This window comes from Dama dama, chromosome X (genome assembly GCF_033118175.1).
Source record: "Dama dama isolate Ldn47 chromosome X, ASM3311817v1, whole genome shotgun sequence".
NCBI lineage: Eukaryota > Metazoa > Chordata > Mammalia > Artiodactyla > Cervidae > Dama > Dama dama.
This window is the reverse complement of record NC_083714.1, coordinates 109,400,052-109,414,052: the sequence shown is the minus strand read 5'-3', so window position 1 is coordinate 109,414,052 and position 14,001 is coordinate 109,400,052. Positions and strand designations below refer to the sequence as shown.

The following is a 14,001-nucleotide window of genomic DNA, read 5'->3' as shown; positions in this document are numbered from 1 at the left end:
ACTCCCAGCTTCACTTCCCCTGGGAACACTGCCCTCTCTAACCCACGTAAGAAAATAAGCCAAGTCTTAAGCAAAACAGGAGTGTTAATTCTTCAGGACTAGGTAGGATGAGCCAGGCACTTGATGGGCATTGTCCGTATGATGCTCACAGTAACTCTAAGACAGGTTTGTTATTCTTACTTGACAGATGAAGGAATTAAGACCGAGAGGTTAAAAGCACAGTCCAGGACTTCCCTGGTAGTCCAGTGTTTAAGACTCCATGCTTCCATTTGGAGGAAGGGTTTGATGCCTGGTCAGAGAAGTTCCACATGCCACACAGTATGGCCAAAAAAAAAAAAAAACATAGCCCAGATGAAATAGGTAATAAATGGCAAGTCCAAGTTTTAAATCAAACTGTCTGACTGAAACCATTGCAGTCTCTACTACACCTCCTTCCATTACGGGGCACTGCGGGAGGATCACGTTCCTTAGGGATACCCCAACTAATGTACAGAGTTCATTTCCAACAACACTCCCACCACAACATCTCAACATCACAACATTTGGGTCTAATGTACCCTGGGTCCAATCCTAGAGGTAAAGGAAAAGACCCCGACAATAATCATGATAATGATGATGAATAATTCTACTTCCCTAAAAAGAGAAGTCAGCAATTACAAGAGCTGGGACAGAGAAAGACAGAGAAAGGGAAGGAAGTTAAATAGGGCACACATGATGGAAGATGAAGAAAATCACATGAAAGTAAAGAGAAGGAGGGTTGAAGAGATATACAAAGTCCAATAAAAGAGAAAAATAGAGAAAGAAGTCAAAAGAATGGAAGGGGAAGGATTAAGGAGGTTGAGAGATGGGATATAAGAAAAGGAAATGGGACAAAATTGAAAAAAACAATGAAGATAAGCATTTCTACCCCACCTTCAATAATGTGGAATTCATGCCCTCCCTGCCACCTCCCCATTTCTGATGCCCTAGAATGAACAGCCGTGTGCTCTCAATTATTTATACCTCTGATAAAAGGTTTATGATAATGACATGTGTCCCTGAAGGATCCTCCTTATTAAAAGAACTATTACCACACTAAACAGCACAATGAATTTCATAGTCAGAATAGGTATTTAAATAGAGGAGCATAATTAAAATAAGCAGAAGGATAGGAATGATTCTAACATGTTTAAATTTAGAAATTGGCAATGCTAAATGTTTTTAAAACCTCTGAAGGAAGTTAGGAGAGTAACTTATTTGGAAAAAAAAAAAAGACCAGTATGTTTAAAAATAAAGGGATATCAATCCAGAGAATGAAAAAAATGATTACACAAATACCCAGAAATCTGCCATGGTGAATTATCACATGTGAATTGGCTGCATTTTGTTTATATACATACAGAGTATCAAAGCTGTGCCTCAAATCTTAAATTACAAACAGACTCCAGAGAAGACACACTGTAAGATTCCACTAATATGAAGGTGAAGAACAGGCAAAACTAATCTACAGTGATGGAAGTCAGAGCAATGGAGGAGGGCTGAATGGAAGGCAGCATAAGGGAACTTTCTGTGGTGGGAGAGATGTTGTAAATGCTGTCCAGAATGGTGGCTACCTATGTGTACTGGTAGAACTCATGGGACTGTATGCTGAAAATGGGTACATTTTATCCTAAATAAATTGTATCTCAATAAAGTTGATTAAAATAAAGAATCAAACAATAAAACCCTAAAGGAGTAGAGTTTTCTGTGTCCTGATTGTGATGGTGGTTACATGAATCTCTGTCTGTTATAAAATTTTGCAGAACTATAAACTAATGGGTAAATATGAGTGCATGTAAAAACTGGTGACATTCAATTAAGGTCTGCAGTCTACGGCCATACCACCCTGAACGTGCCCGATCTCGTCAATTAAGGTCTGCAAGTTTAGTACTATATCAATGTCAATATCCTGCTTTTGATAATGTATTGCATTTGTCTAAGATAAGAGTGGGGAAAGCTGGGAAAAGGGTCTTGTGCCATTTTTGTGATTTCTTATAAGGTAAAAATAATTTCAAAAATATTTTTTTAAGAGAACGTGGATTATATAGTTTGTATTTGTACCATTATCCACCATCAGAGTTACAAAAGGGTGGGCTTACTATAGGGCAGAATCCTGCAAGGACAAAATTCAGGAAGGTAAATAATTGTTTAAATGTTTCCAAAAACCTGCAGCTGGTCTGAATTCAGAGGGGGAAAGTACATAAATAAACATTACTCTATAGATGAAAAATTCAGAACAAATATAAATGAGCTTTAAAATATAAGTCAACAAGTCAAATAGTAACTATTAGTTCCAAATTTGTGAGCTACAGTGTTACACATGACAAAGGTTTTTGTGTTCAAAAAAAAAAATTCAGTGTGTACAGAGAACAACCATGCGAAGAGGCAGCAAGAGGGAGGGTCTGCAAGCCAAGGAGCAAGGCCTTAAGAGAAATCAACCCTGATGGCACAGTAATCTTGAACTTCTAACCTCCAGAAGTGTTAGAAAATTAATTTCTGTGGCTTAAGGCACTCAGTCTATGGTATGTTGCTATGGCAGTCCAGAAGATTAATATATTAAACTACAATTTATATTTCATAAAATTTACCTCTTGTAAGTATACACTTCAATGACTTTTCATAAATCTATAGAGTTGTGTAATCATCACCACAACCTAGTTTAGAATATTTCCATCACCCCCTAAAATTCCCTCTCCTACTGCCAGCCCCAGGTAACTATTGATCTGCTTTCTCTGATGTAGTTGCCTTTTTTAGGATTTCAGATAGATGGAATCATACAAAATGAAGGCTTCTGTGTTAAGTTTTTGAGGCTTATCCACATTGTATTAATATTACACATCAGTAGTTTCTTCCTCTTGATGAATGGTTTCCATTCCATTGTATGGCTGTACCACATTTTGTTCACCCATTCATCAGCTGATGGACATTTGGGTTGTTCCCTGTTTTGGGCTACATATGTTTCAATTTCTCTTAGAAATATTTGTAGGAGTAGAATTAACTGAGTCATGTGGTAAGCACATATTTAACTATTTAAGAAACTGCCAACCAGTCTTCCAAAATGGCAATACCATTTTACATTCCTTTCTGTAATATATAAAAGTTTCAGCTTCTTAACAGCCTTGCCAACACTTGATATGTCAGTCTTTTTAAGTTATGGCCATTATAATGGGTGTGTAGTAGTATCTACTCAGGTTTAAGCTCAAAAAGACAATTTTAACTTTGACCTAATAAGAATAAGCCACAGGCCTACTACTGCTAAAAAGTTTAACCCTGAGGGGAGGGTCTTAAAATTTTTCTAGTAACTAAACTCTAGTTTTTAGCAAAGAGGGGAGGAAAAACTCTTCTTCAACAAAACACTCATTTATGAACCTCATTCTTTTTATTCCATAACCGTTTATTCCAAATTTGCAGATTTTTTTTATAAAGTGCCTTTTGAATTTCAAAAGATTAGAGAAACCCATAATATATGATGAAACTGGAAATTTTATCAGTTTAACAAATTTAATGAAGGTAATTTTGTGTTTTAATGATAAATACAGAACATACAGTCAGGAATTTGGGATATGAAGTGCTTGATTTCAGGCAAGCCTTTTGATTTCTTCTTTAAAACTAAATAGCTGAATAGTATGTAACTGTGACTTAAAACATGGATTTAAATGGCAATTATTGTGATTACATTATGTTATAATTATATATATTGATGTCTTTTATGAAATGATTCCCATAGGTTTCAGATAACCTGAAAATTACATAAACCTATGGAAAATTTTTCATTTGACATTTTGGGCATGGTTTGAAGGTATAATATCTGACACATAATATTTTTAATTGTATTTAATTTATATATACTCATTATATTTTGTAAGATTCCTGATTTGGCTTTAGGCAAAACTTTGAGTGTCTAGTAGTTTATTGTTCTTTGCCCATTATATGAAATTCTAACTTACTTGATGGCTCCTTGATCACCCTGCAGGAAAATTAAACATTTTGGCTGGTATTGGATAAGAAAGAGAAAAGCAGCCCCTGATATCCAGGAGCCAACCTGACACTATTAGCTGGCTTTGGTGCTGCTACAAGCTCGTCTGCTAAACATGAAAACTTCCAGAGAATACCATTCTCAGACAAGGCCACTCTATGACCACAACAGATCAAGATGGAAAAAAGAGAGAGATCAGTCCATAGCTACATCTGAACACAGACAGAACATGAATGTTGTCCAAGCCACAGAACGCCAAATATCCCCCTGTCCTAGGAGTGAGGGTTGCTTCTCTCCCAATTACAGATGTAGCCTTATTTCTAGTCTCCTGTCTCCATAAATGAGATTACTTAAGATACAAAATATTTTTTAAAAAATGGGCAAAAGAACTGAATAGACACTTTTCCAAAGAAATACAGAGGGCCAAAAGGCACATGAAAAGACACTCAACATCACTTAATCATTAGGGAAATGCAAAACCACAATAAGATATCAACTCATACCTATCAGAATGACTATGATCACAAAGACAACAAATAACAAGTGTTGGTGAAGATGTGGAGAAAAGTGAACCCTCGTATGCTGTTGGTGGGAATGTAAACTAGTACAGCCACCATGGAAAACAGTATGGAGGGTTTTCAAAAAACTATAAACAAAACTACCATAGGACCCCTGGTGGCTCAGACCATAAAGCCTCTGCCTACAATGCAGGAGACCCAGGTTTGGTTCCCTGGGTCAGTTCTTGCCTGGAAAATCCCATGGACAGAGGAGCCTGGTAGGCTACAGTCCAGGGGTCACAAAGAGTCGGACATGACTGAGCGACTTCACTTTCAATTTCACTTTTTCACCATAGGACCCAGCAATTCTACTCCTGGACATACATCTGAAAGACAAATGAAAAACACTAATTCGAAAAGATGCATGCACCTCAATGTTCACAGGGGCATTATTTACAATTGCCAAGCTATGAAAACAACCCAAGTGTCCATCAACAGATGACTGAATAAAAAAGTGGGGTGTGTGTGTGTGTATACTAACCTACTTGATCGCTCCTTGATCTCCCTGCAGGAGAATGTGTGTACACACACACATACACACACACACACACACACGACTACTACTAAGCTATAAAAAAGAATGAAATTTTGTCATTTGCAGCAACATGAATAGCCTTGTAGGGTACTATGACAAGTGATATAAATCAAATAGTGTAGGTGATATCAATATCACTTATATGTGAAAATCTAAAAAATACAATAAATTAGTGAATATACAAAAAGAAGCAGACTCAGATACAGAGAACAAACCAGTGAAGGGAGGAAAGAGGGATGGACAATAAAATAAGCTATAAGGATATATTGTACAACACAGGGAATATATCCAATATTTTATAATAACTATAAATGGGGTATAACCTTTAAAATTGTGAATCACTATATTATACACCTGTAACCTATATACTGTACAACAACTATATTTCAATTTAAAAGATACACAATCATAGCAGTAACCCCACTTTCTGACAGCACCCAATCTAGAGCAAGGCCTCACTTCTTTAAATTCTCTCCAAAATTACCTAACATGAGTCCAAATCTTATAGTAAGTCTTTTCTAACACTTGCTTACTTGAACGTCCACAGTTACTCAGAGTGTATGTTTTCCCTCACTGCAATGAGTAACAAACCAACTTGTTCCATGAAAAACACACATGAAGGCGACCCAAGAAATCAGGTTATATTTTAAATTGTTATTTTTATATTGTTCAAAGCATAAAGAGCCACACAGTACTACATAAATAATCAGCTCACCATAAACCCCTTATCAACAAATCCAAAGTTATTAAAATTCCAATTCTATGGTCAGTAGTTTTGATTATAATCATTATGTTCACAGTAGATGGAAAAAATGAAATAATATTTTAAATGCATGCATACCCCATAGGATCAACCTTTATCCTGCCACTTACTATAATAGAGTTATTTGCAAAGTAGCAAACAAATTAGGCTAACTAGGAGCTATTGACAAATGAAGAGAAATGAAAGCATAATTGTAGTCTATGTAAAAGATGCTTAACATCCAGATAAAAGTCATTAAAAAACATTCAGTCATTTGAGTATTTCTAACTAGTCTGACTTTTTATAAAAGCAGCTAACAATAGCAATGGCAGCATATTATAAACTACTAAATGCCAAACTTCAATCAACAATAAAGCAGTAGGTACCTGATGTAATTAGAAAGAGCCCCAGGCCAGGAGACCCAGGGTCTGGGCTTAGTTTTAGGAACAGTTTGCCTTTAGTCACAGACTACATGCCACAGACTAAGACTCAAATCTTACGCACAGACTGCTAAAGGTAAGGGGATATTAAGCAACCAGCTAGCCAAGTACCGCCTCACAGTCAAGGAAACTGAGGCTCAGAGAGGGAAGGTGACAAAGCCATAATCACAGATATTAGTTAGTTCCAGTGCCTCCAACATGCAGCCTCAGAACACTATCTCTGCCCCACTTCTTGCAAATGGTTCCTCATTTAAAGAATGAGAACAGTCATCCATGTTTGCTGCTTCCTGGGATGTTGACTGGAACTAACTTGTTGAGTGAATATACGCTTGCTTATATTTAAACGAATTCAACAAAATAACTAGTCTTTGGGCAGTGGGTGCAGTATCAGGCAAAATTGTGTTTGGCTGCTTGCATAAATCCTCCCACTGGCAAGGGTTTTAAAAGCACATTGGTGGTGGTTTAGTCGCTAGGTCACGTCCTACTCTTACAACCCCATGGACTCCTGCCAGGCTCCTCTGTCCATGGGACACTCCAGAAAAGAATTCTGGAGAGTGTTGCCATTTCTTTCTCTGGGGGATCTTCCTGACCCAGGAATCGAACCTGGGTCTCCTGCATTGCAATGAGAACCAATTCTCAGTTGGTTCTTTACCAACTGAGCTACAAGGGAAGCTTAAAAACATGTTAGGGCTGTGTTTCTCAATGGGCATGGTATTTGCATTTTAGGTAGAATATTCTCCCCAGTTTGGGGGTTGCCCTCCCAAAATTGCAGGATGTAAAATACAAGGCTGGGTCCCAGCTACCCAAACAGCAGCAGCACTTCTGTGTCAGGTCTGGCCCTAGGGCGAGGCAATTGAAAACATCAAAACTAATGCCAAAAATCCAGGATGAACAAAATACCACCATGTTAAATAAAGACGGAATCAGTACTACTGATTTTCCCTTTTGCCTCAGGCTCCAATACGGCTCAGCATGACACAGTTACTGATCCTGTCTTTATTTAACATGCTATTTTGTTCATCCTGAATTTTTCCATTAATTTTAAAGATACTTCATGGGAACTTGAGTAGACTTTGTATCCTACTGTTGTGTGAAAATTGTATAAATCTTAATTATGTTGAATTGGTTCATAGTGCTTTTCAGGTCTGCTATATCCTTCTACTTCTCTGTATAGTCAATCTATTGGCTTTTGAGAGTTTGATATTGAAACTCCAACTAAAAATGTTAATTCATCTACTTTAAAAAATAATTGCAATATATAGTAGAAGTATATGTAAACTTTTTCTGTATTTTCCCAAGTTTCTTGTAAATGTGTTGTCATATCTCCATAATTTAAAAAATAAAAAATATATAAGCAAAAAAATTTAAAATTATTTCATTAAAATATTACCTGGCTGATTACTGAGTTTAGGGGCACCCCTTAAATTCTATACTCAAGACAAGTGCCTCACTTGCTTTATCATAGTCCAGTTCTCTTCCCGGTCATTGGGACAACTCAAAACACCTCCAGACATTTCCAAAGGTCTCCCTAGGTTGAGAACCTCTAAAATAGGGGTTGATTTTTCTCATTTAATAAGATGTCCAGAGAGACACAGCCCAGGCCTGAAACGATAGTCACTTGATGCCATCAGGGCCCTAGATTCCCTTTATCTCTGCTGCATTCACAAAAGGGCTGCTGTGCCCCGAGGAATTACGTCCTACTTCCAGACAGGAAACACGGCAGGAAAAACAGATCAGCTGAGCCTGACACCTTTATTTAGAAAAATCACTTTCCCAAGAGCCCCACCCTCTGGCCACCTGATGCAAAGAGCCGACTCATTGGAAAAGACTCTGATGCTGGGAAAGACTGAAGGCAGGAGGAAGAGGGGATGACAGAGGATGAGATGGTTGGATGGCATCACTGGCTCGATGAACATGCATTTGAGCAAGCTCCAGGAGTTGGTGATGGACAGTGAAGCCTGATGTGCTGCAGTCAATGGGGTTGCAAAGAGTCAGACAGGACTGAGCGACTGAACAACCACGAGCTTTAACTCACGAATCATTAGCTAGAAGTGAGCCAAGTGGCCAGCCTTAGCTGTAGGGAGCCTGGGAACACAAATGCGTGTAAGTGGGCACATCTCCAGTCTGAATAAAACTGGCCTTCTCTCCAGGGGAGAGAATAAAGGGGAGAGTGAAGAAAAGATAAAAGAGCTAGAACTGTCTACCATGAGGATCACAAATGCTGGCTGTTTTGAGTGACTGCAAATAGCATCTTCTCTGCTTATAATCTGAGGGTCTGCCTGAGCAGAATGTTTTCATGATCACTTTCAGAATTATGGACAAAAACTGGAATATTATCTCAGGTTGCACTCCATAGAGCCAGAGTCTGAAACAGGGGTTTAGGTGTGTTTGATTTATTATTAAGGGCTTACTCTTGGGAGAAACTTGTAAGGGAGAGGAACAGCCAAGGGAAGGGAAATGATCCAAGGGAGGATGCATTCTCATATGAAGTTTTGCCAAGGCTTAATGGACAAGGAGGGCTTCCCTCATGGCTCAGACAGTAAAGAATCTGTCTGCAATGCAGGAGAGCTGGGTCGATCCCTGGGTTGGGAAGATTCCCCTGCAGGAAGGCATGGCAACCCACTCCAGTATTCTTGTCTGGAGAATTCCATATATAGAGGGGCCTGGTGGGCTACAGTCTATGGGGTCGCAAAGAGTTGGACAAAGCTAAGCAACTAACTCTTTACTTTTGTAATGCACAAGGGGCCATGAGCCTAAATCAAGCATGACACAGAATTGTCCCATGTTAAAGAAGCTCACCCTTTCACCGTTGACAAATCAGTCAGCCATTTGCTACCCCATCCTATGCTGAACTAAGTGGCCATGGTAACCTCCCAGGTGAACTCTCTGGGTGATGCAATGTCCACTGGCCAAGAACAACACTCCATGGAGGGTTACAGGAAGGAGTTGTTAGCCAAAGCACTTGCTGCACTAGCTGTGGGGGTGGGGTGCCCGCTGGGGGTGGGGAGGATCAAGAGCACTTACTACAGATATTAATTTTGATGCACTTTCCAAAAATCTGCCTTTATTTCTACTTTGTATTGTTTGAAAATGTAGCCCTGGATATATTGCTATGATTTAAAGCAGTTGGAAAAACTGATTCGAGTTGAAAGTGTCTCATTTTCAAGAAAAATGATTAACAGGTGTTGACTTGTTTTGTTAAGCCACAAATGCCAAAAGCGCTTTATAATTTGCTCTGGGTATTAACCAGGATCCAATTTGTAGTTCACAATCTCATCAGAGCACGTAAATATTTCATAGTCTTAGTGTCTCATTTAAAGCTCAATGAATATTTAATTGAAGTTGACCAACAAAATAACTGAATTATGTTGCATTTAGTTAGGCCTGAAATGAGCAAGCTCTTCATTTTCTCAAGTAGTTTGAAGCTAAAATTATTTCAACTTCATGAAATATTCTACACAATTTTATAAGTAATTAAAAGACTGTAAAACAGACTCAAAAGCACATATTAAATATTGAGAAAAACATGAAATAAAATGAATTTTCAACTTTAATGCAAGAGAATAGTCTAATATATTGTGGCCTACATTATTTATTAGTTGGTGAATTAAACTATTCTCAATACACTCTTTTTGACATAAGAAGTAAAAATAGAATCTTTTCTTTGATGCTTTCAAATTAAATATTCTAGAATGATGATGTGCACACACCTATAAGATTGATATTAACAGGGAACCATGCATGAGCCACTCAAGTCAGCCCAGAAAGTGTTTCTTAATCCTAGGTCCAGCATTAAGCCAGGTATATACTAAAAATAATCCAAAAAAGAGAAATATTGAGGACTTCACTGGTGGTCGGGTCCAGAGGTTAAGAATCTGCCTGCCAATGCCAGGGACAAGGGTTCAATCCCTGGTCAGGAAACTAAGATCCCACATGCTACAGAGCAACGAAACCCATGTGCTACAACTTCTGAGCTCACGCACCACCTCTAGAAAGTCTTGCCAAGATCCCACATGATGCAATGGAGATCCCATACAGCCAAATAAATAAATTTTAAAAAGAGAGAGAGCGAAATATTGGTCCACATTCAAATTAGAGAAGGTTTCCTAAGAAAGAAGCTTTCCCATGGTCTGTTAAATCTCCATAAGTGTCAGAACTGGACTTCAAAAGAAGTGTGTGCCCTGACCCTAACTTGGATGACATGGGATATGTCACTTCTGCCAAATCTGAAGACATTTTAATTGGAATCAAAGCATTGCCAACCAATCCCCATGTTAAGGCTGCTAAAAACTACCTGGTAAGTTTAGCATACTAATGTTTGAATTCTTTAGTCCTGAGTTAGTTTTTATTTATAGGACCCAAATAATTGAATAACAAATTCTCGGAAAACAGACCATGGGGCCATAGTGACACAGGGCTGTGCGATAAAACAGAGCTTATCCACACAGCTGCCTTGTGGGAAACAACTGGCCACTTTGGGTTTTCTCCCTTTGCTCTTAGTCCCTCTTTAGATATTTAAATGGACTGCCTACTTCAATTGTAAATACACCAGTATATGTGCATGTGTCATGTACACAAACACACAACACAAAAACTTCAGACTGTTGTCTAATAATGGCACCTCTTTCCTTCACTTCTACAATTCTGGCCCTGTCACCCTTGGTCCTCAAGGATGGGGAACTATAATTAATATGGAGAAAAGACAAGAAGGCATTTTCCTGCTGCATTCAATGGCACATTCAGAATCACACAAAATGTTTTAGTTAATAGCAATCGCTAAACAAAAGTGACAGCCTGACTAGACCCTTACTGCCTATAGAAGGACACTATCCTGTCCAGGACAGGAGATGAGAGAATGGTTGATAAGCATCCACCATGAAAGGTGATGAACATTAGGCATCCTGTGACCAATGTGCCTAGTCAGAAACAGAATCAGGGATAACTTTTCCTTGTTTAGAGTACTTTTATGTCATTTCAGATGAACATTTACATTGAGGACTCATTTTCTCAAATCTACTTAATATTTAGGTACATGTAACATTTTAAGACTGCAAGTCTCCCAATGTCACGTGATTTACCTGTTTATCAAAAGCCACCCAAGACGGCATGTCAATTCCCATTCCTTTAGGAAATACACTGTATTTTGGCTTTATCTTCTGTCCGAGAAGCAGTTCTCCACCTATTCCTGGTTTATCTTCACTCACCAGCATCCTAACATTGTTGCAAAAGCCCCAGTGTTGAGATTTGTGGAATTTCTCTTTTCCCATCTGTGAACACAAGAGACAACCCAAAATGGCCAAAATTATTCTTTCTGCCTTTTCATATTTGTTTTAAAAGGTAAACACATTTCCCATCATTTATTTTTCCCATTACAAAATGCAAATTAGAGTGGCAAATAATTATGATCAATCTTCACCATAAACTTGTGCCTCATTTTAAATTCAATTCATTTTAACAAATTCAAAACCTTGAAAAGCAATAAGAACAAACCCAACGCTCCATGCTATTTAAAACATTTCAAAATAACTATTACTGCAAGTGAACATTTAGGACATTAACTTGCTAATTGGTCTATTCTACTTATTTGCCAAGAATGCAAACAGGGGAAAAAAAAACTTCTCTACTTCAGAGTAAAAAATGTAACAGTTTTCCCACAGAAATCTAAATATTATCTTCATCAAAATGGAGAATAAAATCTTTTCTTCATTAAAGTAAGTGTCACAGGAAATTTGTCAGAGCTGACATTCTCCTCCTAATTGTAGAACCTTGCCCTCCCTCTTCCCCACTTCCCCTTCCATCTTTTCTGAGGATCTGAGCAGAGAGAGCAAAGCCCAGATAATGCTTCCAAGGGCTGGCAAAGATGTGGGCCAACACCAATGTGCATGCACTACTAGTAGAAAAGTAAAGCAGAAAAATCCATCTGAGGAAACATATGGCAATACCTAGCAAAGTGAAAGCAAGGCAATGGCACCCACTCCAGTACTCTTGCCTGGAAAATCCCATGGACGGAGGAGCCTGGTAGGCTGCAGTCCATGGGGTCGCTAAGAGTCGGACACGACTGAGCGACTTCACTTTCACTTTTTACTTTCATGCATTGGAGAAGGAAATGGCAACCCACTCCAGTATTCCTGCCTGGAGAATCCCAGGGACAGAGGAGCCTAGTGGGCTGCCGTCTATCGGGTTGCACAGAGTCGGACACGGCTGAAGTGACTTAGCAGCAGCAGCAGCAAAGTGAAAGGTGTATGCTTGCCCAGACACCTAGCATGTCCACTTCTAAGTATCTTCTGCCCCTTACATGGGGAGCTATAAATCAGATTATTTGTCACAGCAGTGTTAGTAAGAGTGAAAAATAGGAAACCATCTAAATGTCTATCAGTAGCAGAAAAGATACCTCAATTGTGTTCTCTTTATAAAATGGAATATAAATACAGAGGTCTAAAATTATATGCATCAATATGGACAACTTTCAAAGAATGTCAAGCAAAAAAAAGGTAGTAGGACACAAAATTTGATCACCTCACCTTATATAAAGTCTGAAAATATTCAAAAACACAGGGTTATTTATGGATAATATAAGCATACAAATGATAAACAGCAAATTCAAATTAATATAATATCCATAATATATTATATGTGATATAATAAATATCACATGATATTTATGTGATATATTAATATATTTGTTGTATCATATATCATATTATGAACATCCATGTACACCACAGCCCTGTAGAAAAAATAAAACATTTCAGATACAATTAAAGCTCTCTCTCATCCCAAGTTCTTGGTTTTAATACCTGTAAGTCTGCTTCTGTTTTGTAAATGAGCTCATTTGTATGTTTTTTTAAAAAGTAGATTCCACATATGAGTGGTGATATACGATTATTTGTGGATGAAGACACTACTATATATATGACAGATAACCAACAGGGACGTACTGTATAACACAGGGAACTCTACTCAATATTCTGCAGTAACCTATATGAGAAAAAAATATAAAAAAGAATGAACATATGTATCATATATGTACTATTGAATCACTTTGCTATATGTGTGTGTGTGTGTGTCTGCTCAGTCATATCCAACTCTTTGTGACCCAATGGACTGTAGCCTGCCAGGCTCCTTTGTCCATGGAATTTCCCAGGCAAGAATACTGGAGCGGATTGTCATTTTCTCCTCCAGGGGATCTTCCCAACCCAGGGATCAAACCCGCATCTCTTGCATCTCCTACATTGGCAGGCGGATTCTTTACCACTGAGCCACCTAGGAAGCCCACCATATATGTAAAATTGAATCACTCTGCTGTGTACCTGAAAGTAATACAATCTTATAAATCAATTATGCTCCAATAAAAATAAAATATTTTTTTCATTTATTTTTATTAGTTGGAGGCTAATTACTTCACAACATTTAAAAAATAAATATAAGTCCTCTCTCAGAGTTCATGCTCCTTGTCTCCCTCTCCAGAGGTAACAAGTATCCTGAATTTGCTGCTTGAACTTGAATACTTTGCCAGGATTATGTAGATCCAGGGCAACAGCCTCTTGCAAAGCATGATGCATTGGCAGGAAGTCTGAAAGGAAGTTCAAAAATACTTTGTTTCAAGGCAACCTATGAAATAGGATAAAATATTTACAAATAATATACATGAAAAGGAATTAATATCCAAAATATATAAAGAACTCATACAACTCAATAACAAAAAATCTGATTAAAAAATGGACAGAGGATGT

The 14,001-nt window shown here is 38.0% G+C and overlaps 1 protein-coding gene across 1 annotated transcript in view; it reads right to left on the bottom strand.

Moving 5' to 3' along the window:
• The window catches only part of EFHC2 (EF-hand domain containing 2), a 230,999-nt gene that overhangs the window by 184,015 nt on the left and 32,983 nt on the right, over positions 1-14,001 (bottom strand). Inside the window, exon 2 of the mRNA XM_061135839.1 lies at positions 11,347-11,535. Coding sequence (XP_060991822.1) covers positions 11,347-11,535 — 189 coding nt within the window. The remainder of the gene's footprint in view (positions 1-11,346; positions 11,536-14,001) is intronic.